Source organism: Leguminivora glycinivorella, chromosome 21, assembly GCF_023078275.1.
Source record: "Leguminivora glycinivorella isolate SPB_JAAS2020 chromosome 21, LegGlyc_1.1, whole genome shotgun sequence".
NCBI lineage: Eukaryota > Metazoa > Arthropoda > Insecta > Lepidoptera > Tortricidae > Leguminivora > Leguminivora glycinivorella.
The window spans coordinates 7,254,458-7,268,280 of record NC_062991.1 but is presented as its reverse complement, the minus strand read 5'-3'; the positions used below and the strand labels follow the sequence as shown (position 1 = coordinate 7,268,280).

The 13,823-nt window shown below is 38.8% G+C and overlaps 1 protein-coding gene across 1 annotated transcript in view; it reads right to left on the bottom strand.

Annotated features, from left to right (window-relative positions):
• Positions 1–13,823, bottom strand: part of LOC125237322 (IQ motif and SEC7 domain-containing protein 3) — a 284,222-nt gene that overhangs the window by 138,387 nt on the left and 132,012 nt on the right. Inside the window, exon 3 of the mRNA XM_048144312.1 lies at positions 13,462–13,810. Coding sequence (XP_048000269.1) covers positions 13,462–13,610 — 149 coding nt within the window. The 5' untranslated portion in view covers positions 13,611–13,810. The remainder of the gene's footprint in view (positions 1–13,461; positions 13,811–13,823) is intronic.

Below are 13,823 nucleotides of genomic sequence, written 5' to 3'. Positions count from 1 at the left end.
ATATATTCGGCCTATTTATATGTAATACTAGGTGTTGCTAAGATAATAGCATATTTTAGATCGTTTTTGTATATAGGAAGGAGATCGGACATGGCGGGCGAGCCTGTTGCTTACTAATATGATATTGAACTTCTCTCTTTGTAAACGTCATAGACGATGTTACAAATTAGACAAGGTAAAATAAGTCCAAGTTGTACTAAGTTTCAAAACGGATCGCTTCAGCACATTTCGGATTTATGCGACTACTTATAGACGTCATTAATCGACCATTTTGAACACAAAAAGGTGTGTTTTAAGTACGAGTCGCATTCGCCCATCAACACCGAAGGTTAGCTAATCAAACTCTGAAAAAACCAACCTAAAACTGCATCGATAAAGTTTATCTTAACTTGACCTTTAAGTTGACATTGTGTCCTAATTATATTAAAAACTGTATTCATTAAAACAAAAAACATCTGATTGAGATTTATTGCTACATCAAATACAGACATCAAAAGATGTCCTTGCACACAATTAACTGCAAAAAAGTACATTACATACCTTATCACGACAAAATAAAGTGCAAAACTTTTTGTTTTAAGTCAAATGTAAACACAAGTTTCTTCAACCAAATATTTCAATGGCAAATAATGCTAAATAGCGTGGGTGTCTTCATGACCATTGACAAGTTTGAAATCTCGACAGTTTGTTTGCTATGAACATTGGCAAACTACGAAAACGGACGACGTATATGGCTTGGTAAATATTGCAACCATGACCTTGTGTTAGTTTACCAATTCGTCGCTCCGTTTTGCCATGAAAGACGGACAAACAATCAGACACACACTTTCCCATTTATAATGATTAAGTATGGATATTTTAGCAGTAATTATATCAATACCAGCGCTAAATCGATACCCCCAAAGTTTGAAAGATTTGGGGCCCAAACAAACAACAAAAGTAAGCTACCGGTTGACATCTGTCACAAATGTCATAATATCGCGACATCGCCACCGACATCGACATCCGACACTGATTGTCTAAGGAAGAATAAGGTTACGCGAAAACATGGCTGTTGGTCGTATATTTATGGCGGCCGAGAACATCATATTTACCAGAGTAGAGTAATGAAATAAAGTAGAACATATATTTTTTAGAAGGTCCTCGATACTGTTGTATGATTTACAGTTAATTAAGTGATTTCTAAACCGATATCATTTTAAACTGAAACTAATGTCATACACAAAAAAAAAACATGACCAAGACCTTCAAAGGTCTTCTAGAGCTGTAATCCAACCACTTGAGTGCCTATGCCGCTCGGCAGATCGGCCACGGTGGCGAGTCAGTTTTTATTTTAATTGTGTTTTATTAGTATAGTATAGAATTTGGTACTGTTTAGTAGCTGCTGTTTACGCCATTGAGTAACGTATTTAATGGTGCTCTTACACGGGCGACACAATTCCGCAAGCAATTTACATACCACTGCCGCGTTTGCTCCGTAGTTAGTTGGTGCGTATGGAACAAACGCGGCAATGGTATGTAGATTTCTTGGAATTATATTGCTCGTGTAACAGCACCATGAATAGTCAAAAACTCACTGTACAGGCTTTGGTCACATTCGACATTTCTCTCAAAACACATCGCAAGTGAACTTTCTTTTCGTCCTTCAGTCTATCTGTTATTGATACTTATCGTATTTGTTACTAAACGGAAATGGGCTCCTATTTATATTTCCTTTGTGTATTCGCCCACTTACAGGCCAACGCCATCGTTGTGTGATACTTGTGATGACGGATATAACCTTCTGCTGGGTCCCAGTAGATTGATCGACTTCAATTGAAAAAAATACACATACGAAACCTACGCGAATGAAAAGAAAATTAATGACGAGCTTCGATGCGAAGTTAACGCAGACGGACTCTTAATATAATTAAAACTAAACACTATGGCTTCCTTCTGCTGACTGATACTAGTTTTAACACTTATAAATTCCACAAATTGACTTTTAGGAAAAATCAGGCTCATTCAAGTTGATTTTCTGGCAGTGTTGTACATAATATCGTGCGTCAGCGTCATTTAACCTTTTCCGTCATCATCGATATCGTGATTCGTCATTGAAACACATGTTTTCACTTTAACATACATATCATCAATATCATCATTATTACAATTTACAATATTCAATGGACGATGCCTCAATCACCTAACAATAAGACTAAGTGCAGTTTTAATCATCAAGTCATCAGGTCCAGAGGTCACTGACGCAACTGGGGTTAAGGTCCGAAGTAATGAATTGTGGTTGTCTTAAGCAACATTATTGTTAAGTAAACAAAGGTGGTGTGGGTCATCTGGTGAGAAAGAATTGTTGAAATGCTCTTGACAACATTACGACATATATTAATGCAGTTTTAGATCCTAGACGTGGTTTGTATTGGTTTAATTGCTGGAATAAATGATGTTGGTAGATTATGTGTCAGAAACTTGCCAAAACAGAAAAAGAAAGTACTGAAAGAGTTTAGCAAAATGTGCTAGATGCTTAATATCCGGCAATGTATATTATAGTTTAACTGTTGAAAATAGCCCTGACACCTAGACCAATAAATAACCAAATATGGATTATTTGTTGTAGTTGCCAACGTAAGGAAAAATAATACCTAGTAAAAACTCAAGTAGCACCTGTTTTTCTTATAACCCCAAAATACGCCAATTACCAAGATGAACTGATAAAGACAGCCAAAGGCATTGCGGGCTGATTTAACGCTCTCTTAACCCTGCTTAAAACCCAAAACTACACAGCCTGTAGCCAAGAGTACAACCGCTGATGTTCCGTAGCATATCTCATGTCGCGCTTTATCGCTTTTCCTTGGTGCGACACAGACAGTTATGTATCGTCCCACATGGAGGGCCAACAATGGCACTCTTTTCTACGGGTCCTGCCGGCTTATAGCTGAAGTGACAATCCTTGACGGTCATGGTGATCGAAACTCATTCTGGCACTGGCAGAAGAGCGATAAGAGAGCTGCTTACGAATCGTTTGGGATTGTTATGTTGGCTAGGTACCCAACACTCGCACTTTCTAAGTGCACATGGCTATTTTGCATGTCACACTCCACGGTGGCTCTGATTTGCATAGCGAGCGCCGTGAAAGAGAAATTACCTAAACATTGCGTAATGAAACAATGGGCCTGTTTCAGTGGAAACGCGTTGGGTAATGCTTCAGTGTGTTGAATTGCTGATGGGTTGTTTATTTATAGTGTATGAATAGCCTGGACGCGGCAGCGGCATCCATAGCAACACCAGAACAAATTGCTTATTTTAACACATCAAAAGACCCAGTTTCACGTAATTTTAAGCTATCAGCTTTTTAGTAATATTTGGTTTGGATTTAACAAAAGAGTTACACCAGGTGCCGTAGCTGAATGGCATTTCTGCGACGCGAAACGAAAACGAAACGCCGCGAAAGGTAGTCTGGCTCTGTCGCGCCAATACGCAAGAGCGATAGAGACAGATATCTAAGAGCGTTTCGTTTCGTGAGCGTTTGTGCCATTCGGCTACGTACCCAGAAAAGTCGAGCATTGACTGATAAGAGATTCGAGATGATAATATAGAGATAACTGACGGGAGATAGAATAAAATGTAAAAAGAGGCGACATGTTGATCCGACGCCAAGTAAACGCAAAGAACAAATGAAACGTGGTCCCCTTCTGAAACTAAAAAGATATTCGACAAGCTGTTACCCAGATTTAGTAGGTCCAACAGCACATTTGTGTAGGCTCTTTTTTCGGCTTTTATCTAATGAGCATCATTTAAATCACAACTAGCGCCAGAGCATTAAACTATTAGAGCATAACTGTCACTGACATAACCGCGCATAAATCCACTCCGTTATAAACCGCAGCCTACGCGGGCAGTTTGACGTCATCTCGGTAACCTTGGCTCTGAGGAGATTTTGAGGACTTTCGTTTTCGATAAAGAACTCTGTTTACCTGAAGGCTTAATACCCACAAAAAATATTGAAAAATATTTGCTGTCTTCTAAATTCTCGCAAATTTTATCGATAGATAGATAAAGTTATTACGGGGTAAGTGTTCCGCGGTTGAGCTTCTGTTTTGGGCTTTCGGTCAATTATGGTATCGATGATTGGTTGGAGCGTAATTCGACATTGTTTCCAACTTTGATAATTTGAATGACAGTCGTAAAAGATTTTAGAAAACAAAAATCTTACTTTACTTATTTTCAGTTCAATGTCAAACTTTTCTACAAATCAGAACTTTGCCAATTAATCGTCATCTGTTACCTCAAAAACTTCGAACACGACTGTCAAGTGCAAAATGTAGAATTGCATACACCACACAGCATAACAATGTTTTGTAAAACAACAAGTTTGTTTCAAATGAATATCGCAGAACCTAGAGCAACTGCTGGTTTAGCCGAAGTGACAATGACAATGTTTAACGCTACGTGGCGAAACTCAGTCAGTTTCTGTCGCGCCACTAAAGAGGAGCAACAAGGAGAGCTAGCTAGGTTGAAAACCTTGACTAGGTAGGTACAGTCAACCAATTGGAACCTTAGCCAGCGTTCCCACTTAAGCGTTGCGTGTCTCGGGGCGCGCAACGGATGTCCGCGCCACGCCACCTGGGGCGCGTCTTACGTCCTTCCTATACAAAATGTACTGAGGAGACGTTTTTTGAATTACACTGAGGCGGCGCGGCGCAGACGTCCGTTGCGCGCTCCGAGACACGCGACGCTCTGATGTGGCCGGTCCCCTAGACCACTGTAGAACTATATCATAGTGACGTTATAAATCAGATTGTAAGAAATCTCTTACTGATTGTCATTTTAACATGGTTGTAGAGTGGCCTAGGGTTCCAATTGGTTGACTGTACACCGTATCGTTAAGAAATTTCGTTTTCCACTACATTCGACGCACTGCAGGGTATCGTGTTTTGACTAGCCGTAATAAATATCAAAAAAAACCTTGAAAACCGTTACTTTAAGTAGGTTTTGCTGAAAAGTTTTCGCGCCATTAGGAAAACGAAAGAGTAGGTAGAAATCGTATTTTAAAATGATAGATGATACCGGAATGTGTCTGGAATTTAGAGATGAAACATTTCGAAATAGCAGTAAAAGGGGAAGTAACAAGATGTTAGTGTCGTTAGTGATAGGTATAAAGATTCATTGTCCTTTCATATACTGAAAGACTGCATCACTATTACATAGTATAAAACAAAGTCGCTTTCTCTGTCCCTATGTCCCTATGTATGCTTAAATCTTTAAAACTACGCAACGGATTTTGATGCGGTTTTTTTTTAATAGATAGAGTGATTCTAGAGGAAGGTTTACATGTAGGTATAGTACCCGTGCGAAGCCGGGGCGGGTCGCTAGTACCTTATATTATTGTATAAGGATAAGGACGGAGATGTACACCTAAATAACAAAAAGGTAATCACGACCTACATCCCAGTAGATATAACAACATATACAACATACAATCACGCCTGTATCCCATAAAGGGGTAGGCAGAGCACATGAAACTACTAAAGCTTCAGTGCCACTTTTGGCAAATAAGGGGTTGAAAGAAAACGAAACTGTGACATTGCAGTAACAGGTTGCCAGCCTCTCGCCTACGCCACAATTTAACCCAATCCCACAGTCGCCTTCTACGACACCCACGGGAAGAAAGGGGGTGGTGAAATTCTTAACCCGTCACCACACAGGCACGCCGTAGATATAAATCTAAGTGAAATCATTGTGAATCATTTACGAGTGTGTCTTAATTGTTACTGAGTTCTAAGAAAAAGTATAGGAAAAAAAGTAATATCGTACAACTGATTGAATTGAAACAAGTGCCTTCAGCCGAATGGATATCGTTCGAGACGGTATCGATTTAAAAACCAATCAGTTTTCCAAACAAAACGATTTCGTACTAATTTCAAGTATAACAGCCAGTCATCATGTTATCAACAATTTTATAGCTACTTTATTACTTGTCACGAGAAGTTTATCAATATCTCGTTAGATGAGGTAAACGAGGAGAAGAATCGCCCGTTAGTAAGCTATTACTGCCACCAATGGACAAGGCGCAGAGGGGATGCAAGTGCGATGCCAGATTTTTTTTATACCACGTCGGTGGCAAACTGGTGTACAGCCCGCCTGACGGAAAGCAGTCACCGTAACCTATGAACGCCTGCAACTCAAGGGGTGTCACATGCGCGTTGCCGACCCATTAGAAACTTGTACACTCCTTTTTTGAAGAACCCCATACTGTAGTTCATCGGAAAACGATCTTTTACGCTTACGAAATCTGATATCCTATATCCAATCAGTATTGGAGACGCACTGACTAGTTCTAAATCAAAAAGCGTAATAAAGAAAAGTGACATTTCATTGCATGACTCAAACATATATCATGGCCACAATTAATAACATAATATTAAAAGACAATCTATCAATTTGCAAATTACCTAGCTTTGTTTCTGCGAGTCAGCGCGCACTGCGTAATGTAGGTAATCAGTCATGTTAGTGCGCGTGGGAGCAAAAACGACGTAAGTATATGAGAAGAAGGTTAAAATTAAGTCGTTTTTGTCTATAGTCAGTGATCTTTCTTTATTATGAACTAGCGTTTACCCGCGGCTTCGCTCGCGTTAGAAAGAGACAAAAAGTAGCCTATGTCACTCTCCATTCCTTCAACTATCTCCACTTAAAAAATCACGTCAATTCATCGCTCCGTTTTGCCGTGAAAGGCGGACAAACAAACAGACACACACACTTTCCCATTTATAATATTAGTATGAATTATTTAGTCTTATTATAGGTAATTATGTTGATAAAGATTAACATGCACGGCGGTGGGAGGGACAAGCATTATTTTAACCACACATGCCAAGCGAGTCCAAACAAAAAATGATTACTGTCGTATTCTTGTATACGTACTCCCGAATGAATTTGTTTAGTAATAATATACAAATAAATATTATAAAACGTGCTTCACTAATTTCCTCGGAAGGCTCAAGAAGGCTTGTGTTTTGGGGGCTTAGGCGACGATCCTATACGTAGAACATCCAGATTTTGTAACAACTTTTGTAAATAAAAGTAGCAGTAGCGTAGCATGGAAATTATAATATGTATAATGTATTCTGAAAAATATTAGAGGATAGCAGAAACTTTTGGCTCCCCTTTACATCCACCATTTTAATAATGTCTCACTGTGCAATTTTATAAGATTTTTGTATTCAGTTGGCAAAAGAAGACGAAATAGCTGCACCCCATTGCATGTAGATGACTTGCTTCAGAGTTTATTGACACGAGATTGGTCGCGAAATATTGTTAATAACAGAGAAAAAACTTTTATGTATTTGGAAATATTTATGATGTACATTGTACAATTCATGGATGAAGAAAGGACGTGTCTGTAACTTTTTAACTTTTTCTTCTTCAACCACCTGAAAATTTATTAGTTAAGACGATACGGTAGGGGTCAATTCTCCATACAAACGCTCTCGACTATTTCCTCCCTGGTTTTTGAAGATAGAGCAATGATTTCTTCAACACAGATTGTTATTATTTTTATCTGTGTCGGACCGTTTTGATTTTTTTTATATTCTGCTTTTTAAATACTCTAGAGAGTCCACCAGGGAGGAAATAGTCGAGAGCGTTTGTATGGAGAATTGACCCCTACCGTATCGTCTTAACTAATAAATTTTCAGGTGGTTGAAGAAGAAAAAGTTAAAAAGTTACAGACACGTCCTTTCTTCATCCATGAATTGTACAATGTACATCATAAATATTTCCAAATACATAAAAGTTTTTTCTCTGTTATTAACAATATTTCGCGACCAATCTCGTGTCAATAAACTCTGAAGCAAGTCATCTACATGCAATGGGGTGGAAATTTTTTGTTGGAAAGTTTTGATTGGCTCTAGCCAATCAAAAATTTCCAACAAAAACGGCCTTTTTCATTGTGGCGCAAAAAAAGGTGTGATACTCAAGATTGGTAACAATTAACCAAAAAAACTAAACGGTCCGACATAGATTATTTCATTGTTATTCAGATTCTCAAATTTCGTTCCGGTTGATTAAGTTTTGAAGGAGGAAAGAGTCGAGAGCGGAACAACGATTTTAAAGATTTTTTTGAAATATCTTTTGACTGAGTTGTTCTTAATGGACAATTTTTTTTTTCGATAAATCTAGTTAATAACACTGGTATATTTAACTAAAATTCCCAAGTTGAAAGGGGGGCTCCTTTCCATTTTAGCATTTTCGCTACCGTATCCTCTTAAGGGTAGTCGTATATAAATCATCATAGAGGTATATCAGCCTTTTATTGCCCACTGCTGAGCATAGGCTTCTCTTCTACTACTCGACTTGTCTCGGTCCTGAGCTAGTCATCCAGTCGTATATAAAAATGTACAGGAATTTAGAACTTTACAGTTTTTATCCTAATTACATCAGGTATAATGCGTCTTTATTAATAATTAAAATTTTGAAAAACCCCCGACTGCGACCTAGTGGACCGATTTTAATGAAACATGGCTAAGAACACTCCCGACTAACACAGCTTTCAAATAAAAAAAACTTAATCGAAATCGGTTCATCCGTTCGGGAGCTACGATGCCACAGACAGACACACACACAGACAGACAGACAGACAGACAGACAGACAGACAGACTGACACGTCAAACTTATAACACCCCGTCGTTTTTGCGTCGGGGGTTAATGAAAATAGTACCTTACTTTCACTTTCATGTCAATGGTACTATCAGCTGCAAAAGTGCATGGCGACTTTATCAATAAATTCATTCACAATTTCTCCATGCACTTTTGAAGCCGATAGTACCTACTAGGAAAATCATAACAAATCGTTTGGCGTAAAAACCATTACAATCAAGTTCAAAGGAACATACGATTCTGATAAACACATTAACGTTCCTTTGCGTAATCTTGTATTTAAGTTAAAAGTTAGGGAAGATCTAAGACTATTTGAAAATAATCCTTGATTAAGACTTTGTTTAAATGACTGTATTCATAGAGTACCACAGAACTTGATGAAGCTGCTCCTAATTGCTCTTTCAAAACCGTTGCCTGCATACCATTCTGTTTATATATTATTCTGGACTTCAAATCAAGAGTGAACAGGCATCTTCTGGGCGAGCTCACTCCATCGTAGGCCACGTCTTTGCCTTTGGCTAGTCTGTAGTCAAGAGTAAGCCCATAATAAAAAATAAAATAAAAAAAACTACACTATATTATGTAGCACATAAGGTGATGAGGGTAAGTCTGGCGCGAGACCTAGCCTGATTTACAGACCTTTGGGATATACCTAGGGTTGCTTGGAGAATAAATGAATACTTATTATTTAATCGTATGTTACTTAGGCCCACTTGCACCAATCACTTAAGTCGGGGTTAGTGGGCTGTCATCTGTCAAATTCCATATAAACCCACCATTTTCGTTGGTGCAAGTGGCATTTAGTAAGCTTTGTAACTGATTTTAGGGAGAATTTATCCAGCGTCCGTAAGCTTTTGAGAAAAGAGTAATATATTATGTTAGTTAAATCAATATGAAGCGCTGGTGGCCTAGCGGTAAGAGCGTGCGACTTTCGATCCGGAGGTCGCGGGTTCGAACCTCGGCTCGATCAATGAGTTTTTCGGAACTTATGTGCGAAATGTCATTTGATATTTGCCAGTCGCTTTTCGGTAAAGGAAAACATCGTGAGGAAACCGGCCTAATTCCAATAAGGTCTAGTTTACCCTTCGGGTTAGAAGGTCAGATGGCAGTCGCTTTCGTAAAACTAGTGCCTACTCCAAATCTTGCGATTAGTTGTCAAAGCGGACCCCAGGCTCCCATGAGCCGTGGAAAATGCCGGGATAACGCAAGGAGGACCATGAGTTAAATAAATATGAACCAGCAAGTGGCGCGACTGTGTCCTCTTCACGTTTAAACCAATGAACATAGGAGGAGACAAGGTGACATAACAATTATCTATTACCTCAGAGCATATAATAAATACACTCAGTGTCAAATTTTTTTGGACAAGCCGCCAGCGGACGTTACTTATAGTTGTCGTTGTGTGCGTGCGTGACACAGCTCGCTGGTCGGTACACAGAGACATGGAAATAATGCGCATGTATTGCACAAAAATTAGCAAAAAACACAACACACACAACAACAGTAACAATTAGCTTTTGAATCTTCTATAATACATAAATACTAACCATTATGAGCCATTTGTTGCCTTGAACGATAAATAAATTAATTAATATTTTTAAATTAAAAGAAAAACGAAAAAATTCACACCTCCGACAGGACACGAACCTGCGACCTCTGGCCTTGCCGGGGCCATCGCGCTCCCAACTGCGCCACTGAGGCCTGTTGGATGTGTGCGAATCTATCCATGCCTTCCCACAATTCTCAACCGCCTTAAAGTGGCGTTATAGCAAACATCTACCCGTAAGAATACATAATAGCCGGGTTAACTAGTGCGCTAGTTATTTAGTTAAGTATTAGATTTAAGTTTATTGGTTGGGGACTGAAAATCAGCGGTCTCGCTGAGGCTGAACCATATACATCTCTAAGGAGAATTAGATTAAGTAGATATACATTTTATCTTTAGTTGTGACATTTAGAGTCATTTGCACCTCTAAAGTAATTTTAGACTTTTTTTTTGTATTTGTACTTTTAAATTAAAATTTAGTGTATTCCTTGGTTGTAATCCGACATTTAGAGACCTTCTACATCTCTAATTAATTGTATAGAGTTAACTTTAGTTAGAACTTAGAATTAGTATATAATAGTATCAATTTTATTGTAATTTCAACACAATTTTAAATATTTTTTAAATACCTATACTGTACATGTGACGTGTAAAAGTGCCCCTGTGGCCTATTTGCTGAATAAATTATTTTGATTTTTTTGATTTTTGATTTTCTCATCCATTTTACTGCACACACATCTGTAATTTTACTTACTAAGTTTTTATAAGTCCTTACATGTCCATTTTGTGCTGTGTTGGTAAATAAATATCTTTTATTTATTTATTTATAATATATTAACAGAACACTTTAAATTTAATTGCGCAATAACCCAATACGAGCGTCCATCTACAAGTGTCTGTGGGTCTAGAACTTGCGACAGGCGTATTTAATACAAATCACCCGACATATCCTTCCTATATATGTGATCATTAATTACCATCATCTAATGTAGATGAAGCCGCAGGGAGAACCTAGTCCGTAATAAATCACCAACATAATTCATTTAACCGTCAGTCATCAGACGATTGTTATTTGTGAAGCATCCATCATTTGGGATCACGTTATGAAGCTTTACAAAATGAAAAGATATTGTTTTTCACCCGCATGTTCCGTTTGCCTTTGAAATAACGGTTATTGATAACGTTATCACTGCTTTCGCAGTCTACTTTGAATGAAGGTACTGTGTATATTGTACGGGAAGACTCCTAAAGGTTTTCCTAAGTCTTTTCCGTAATAAAAATATAAAGGAAAGCAAAATATAAAGGGAAGGAGGAAAATATAAGGGAAGGTTAAGCAATGCCTACTATCAGGCGATCTGACACTTATCCACGCCACGGCGTTTGACACTTATCCCATAAAAAAAGTGGTCATTTACGTTCTCGTTCACAGAACTCAAATACTTGGAACACATGCATACATACATACAATCACGCCTGTATCCCATAAAGGGGTAGGCAGAGCACATGAAACTACTAAAGCTTCAGTGCCACTCTTGGCAAATAAGGGGTTGAAAGAAAACGAAACTGTGGCATTGCAGTGACAGGTTGCCAGTCTCTCGCCTACGCCACAATTTAACCCATATCCATAGTCGCCTTCTACGACACCCATCGGGAAGAAAGGGGGTGGTGAAATTCTTAACCCGTCACCACTCAGGCAACACTACTTGGAACACATCTTTTGACTTCATAACGTTGTACTAGTTAGAAGGTGAACATATTATCAAAAGTGATTTAACGAAAGGTATATTAAGTGCCTGATCAAAATCACATGGCAATTCCACTTCTTACAGAACAAGCTATCATTTCAACGAGTCGAATTGAGCCCCTAGTTTTCTCCGTCCATATTTCAGAAATTTCCATATAAATGAGAAAAGATAACAGGTTTCAGAATAATGAAAGAAATATTAAATTATTTACAGTGTCCTTAGTAGAGCCTGGTCCAGAAATATCACTCTTGACAGCTGATGGACGAGTGATCGCTCTTTAGCGATAAGACCGCCTGTTGTCTGCCTCTATTTATAATCATTTGTTTTGTCTCCGCTGTATCTTTTTTCTGTATCTCTTGCTGAGGTGTGCCAATAAAGAGTATTCTATCTATCTATCTATCTATATTAAAAAGAAGAGAGCTTTTTTTTCAGAATTTCATCAACAGAACTGGACTTGAGACGACAGCAAAATGAGAAACCGATACTTTTTAAAACATTTAAGCTTGTTCATAAACATCGATTGCAAGAGCTGATGAAAAACAATACTTTTTTAAGTAATTAATCCCCACGCTCAAAATTCGCGTAATTGAATACAAAAATAATTGAACAAACCCGAAGCCTCCCTTGGTGCTCGGTAATTTATTCAGGAAAAAAAAGTTTAAACGGAAAAACTGGAGTCATCAGCGTTTTTAAGGGCCTATTCAGGGAGTGAGGAAAGGACCTTCTGCCGTCAGACACGTCGGAAACTCAGCCGACGACAATAGGAGTAATAGGCATGCGTGGTCGCGGTTTAAGTTAGGAGAGTGAGCGGAATGATGATCGGGAGCGGTAGCGATTTAATTTGGTGAACATATGTTAATAGGTAATCTACGAAAACGTTCTCTAGAGTGACTGGCGGTTAGCTGTACGGAATGGAGAGATTGCCGACGGCGACGACAATATGAGTAATAATAAGCATGCGTGGTCACGGTGTGAGTTAGAAGAGCGAGCGGGTTTATGGACGGAAGCGGGAGCAAGTGTTATACATCAGTCAGTAGACAATCTATGAAATGCCAGCTGATCAGCTTACGGCTTGCTTAAAATTATATCACTACCACGTAAATTTAGGACAGCGATTTTACGAGTTGTCGAAAAAAAAACACTCCAATACTACATGCCATTACCTATTTTTTTTTTGTTAGTTGAATTAGTCGGGAATGAGGGATATAATTGATGACCGAAATATTTTTTGCGCTGGCAAGCTTAATTTCATATTTAATGTTTACATTGAAAATGAAATGATTAATTATTTGAAATTATTTATGTCAATTATTTACGTGTTTCTAACGACCTTTCTATCCTTTAACTTGCGCCAGCTAAGTAGCACGAAGTGAGGAGCCTCCGACGAACTGTCGAGCCTTTGAAAGGACCTACAAGACGCGCCCTTTGTTTGTGCGGAAACCAACTTCATACGTATACCCAACGCCCCCACTCCACCACTATTATCTCTATCCCAGACACGTCATTAGCTACAATTCACTCACCTGTCATCCTGCAGGTTCTTCAACTCGCTAAGCTCGAGCTCTCTGCGCAGGTTCGACACCTCGCATAGGAGCATGTCCCTTTCAGTCGAGACCTTCTCGAGCTCCGCCCTTAAGCGGACCACCTCGTTCGTCAAATCCATAGTCGCCATCTCACTAACGATAACCACTGTCGACACGGCACATCACTAATCAAGAACGCGCCGGTCGCGTAAACCAATCACATTGCCACATTTTAAAATAACGAACTGTTCCACGCGCGAGATGTCAGGGATGGGACGAGTTTCGAACTCAATATCGAGCACTTTTCACGTTTTCGCAGTTTGTGATTGCGCCGCTACATCGTTGGCATCTGAAACAATAAA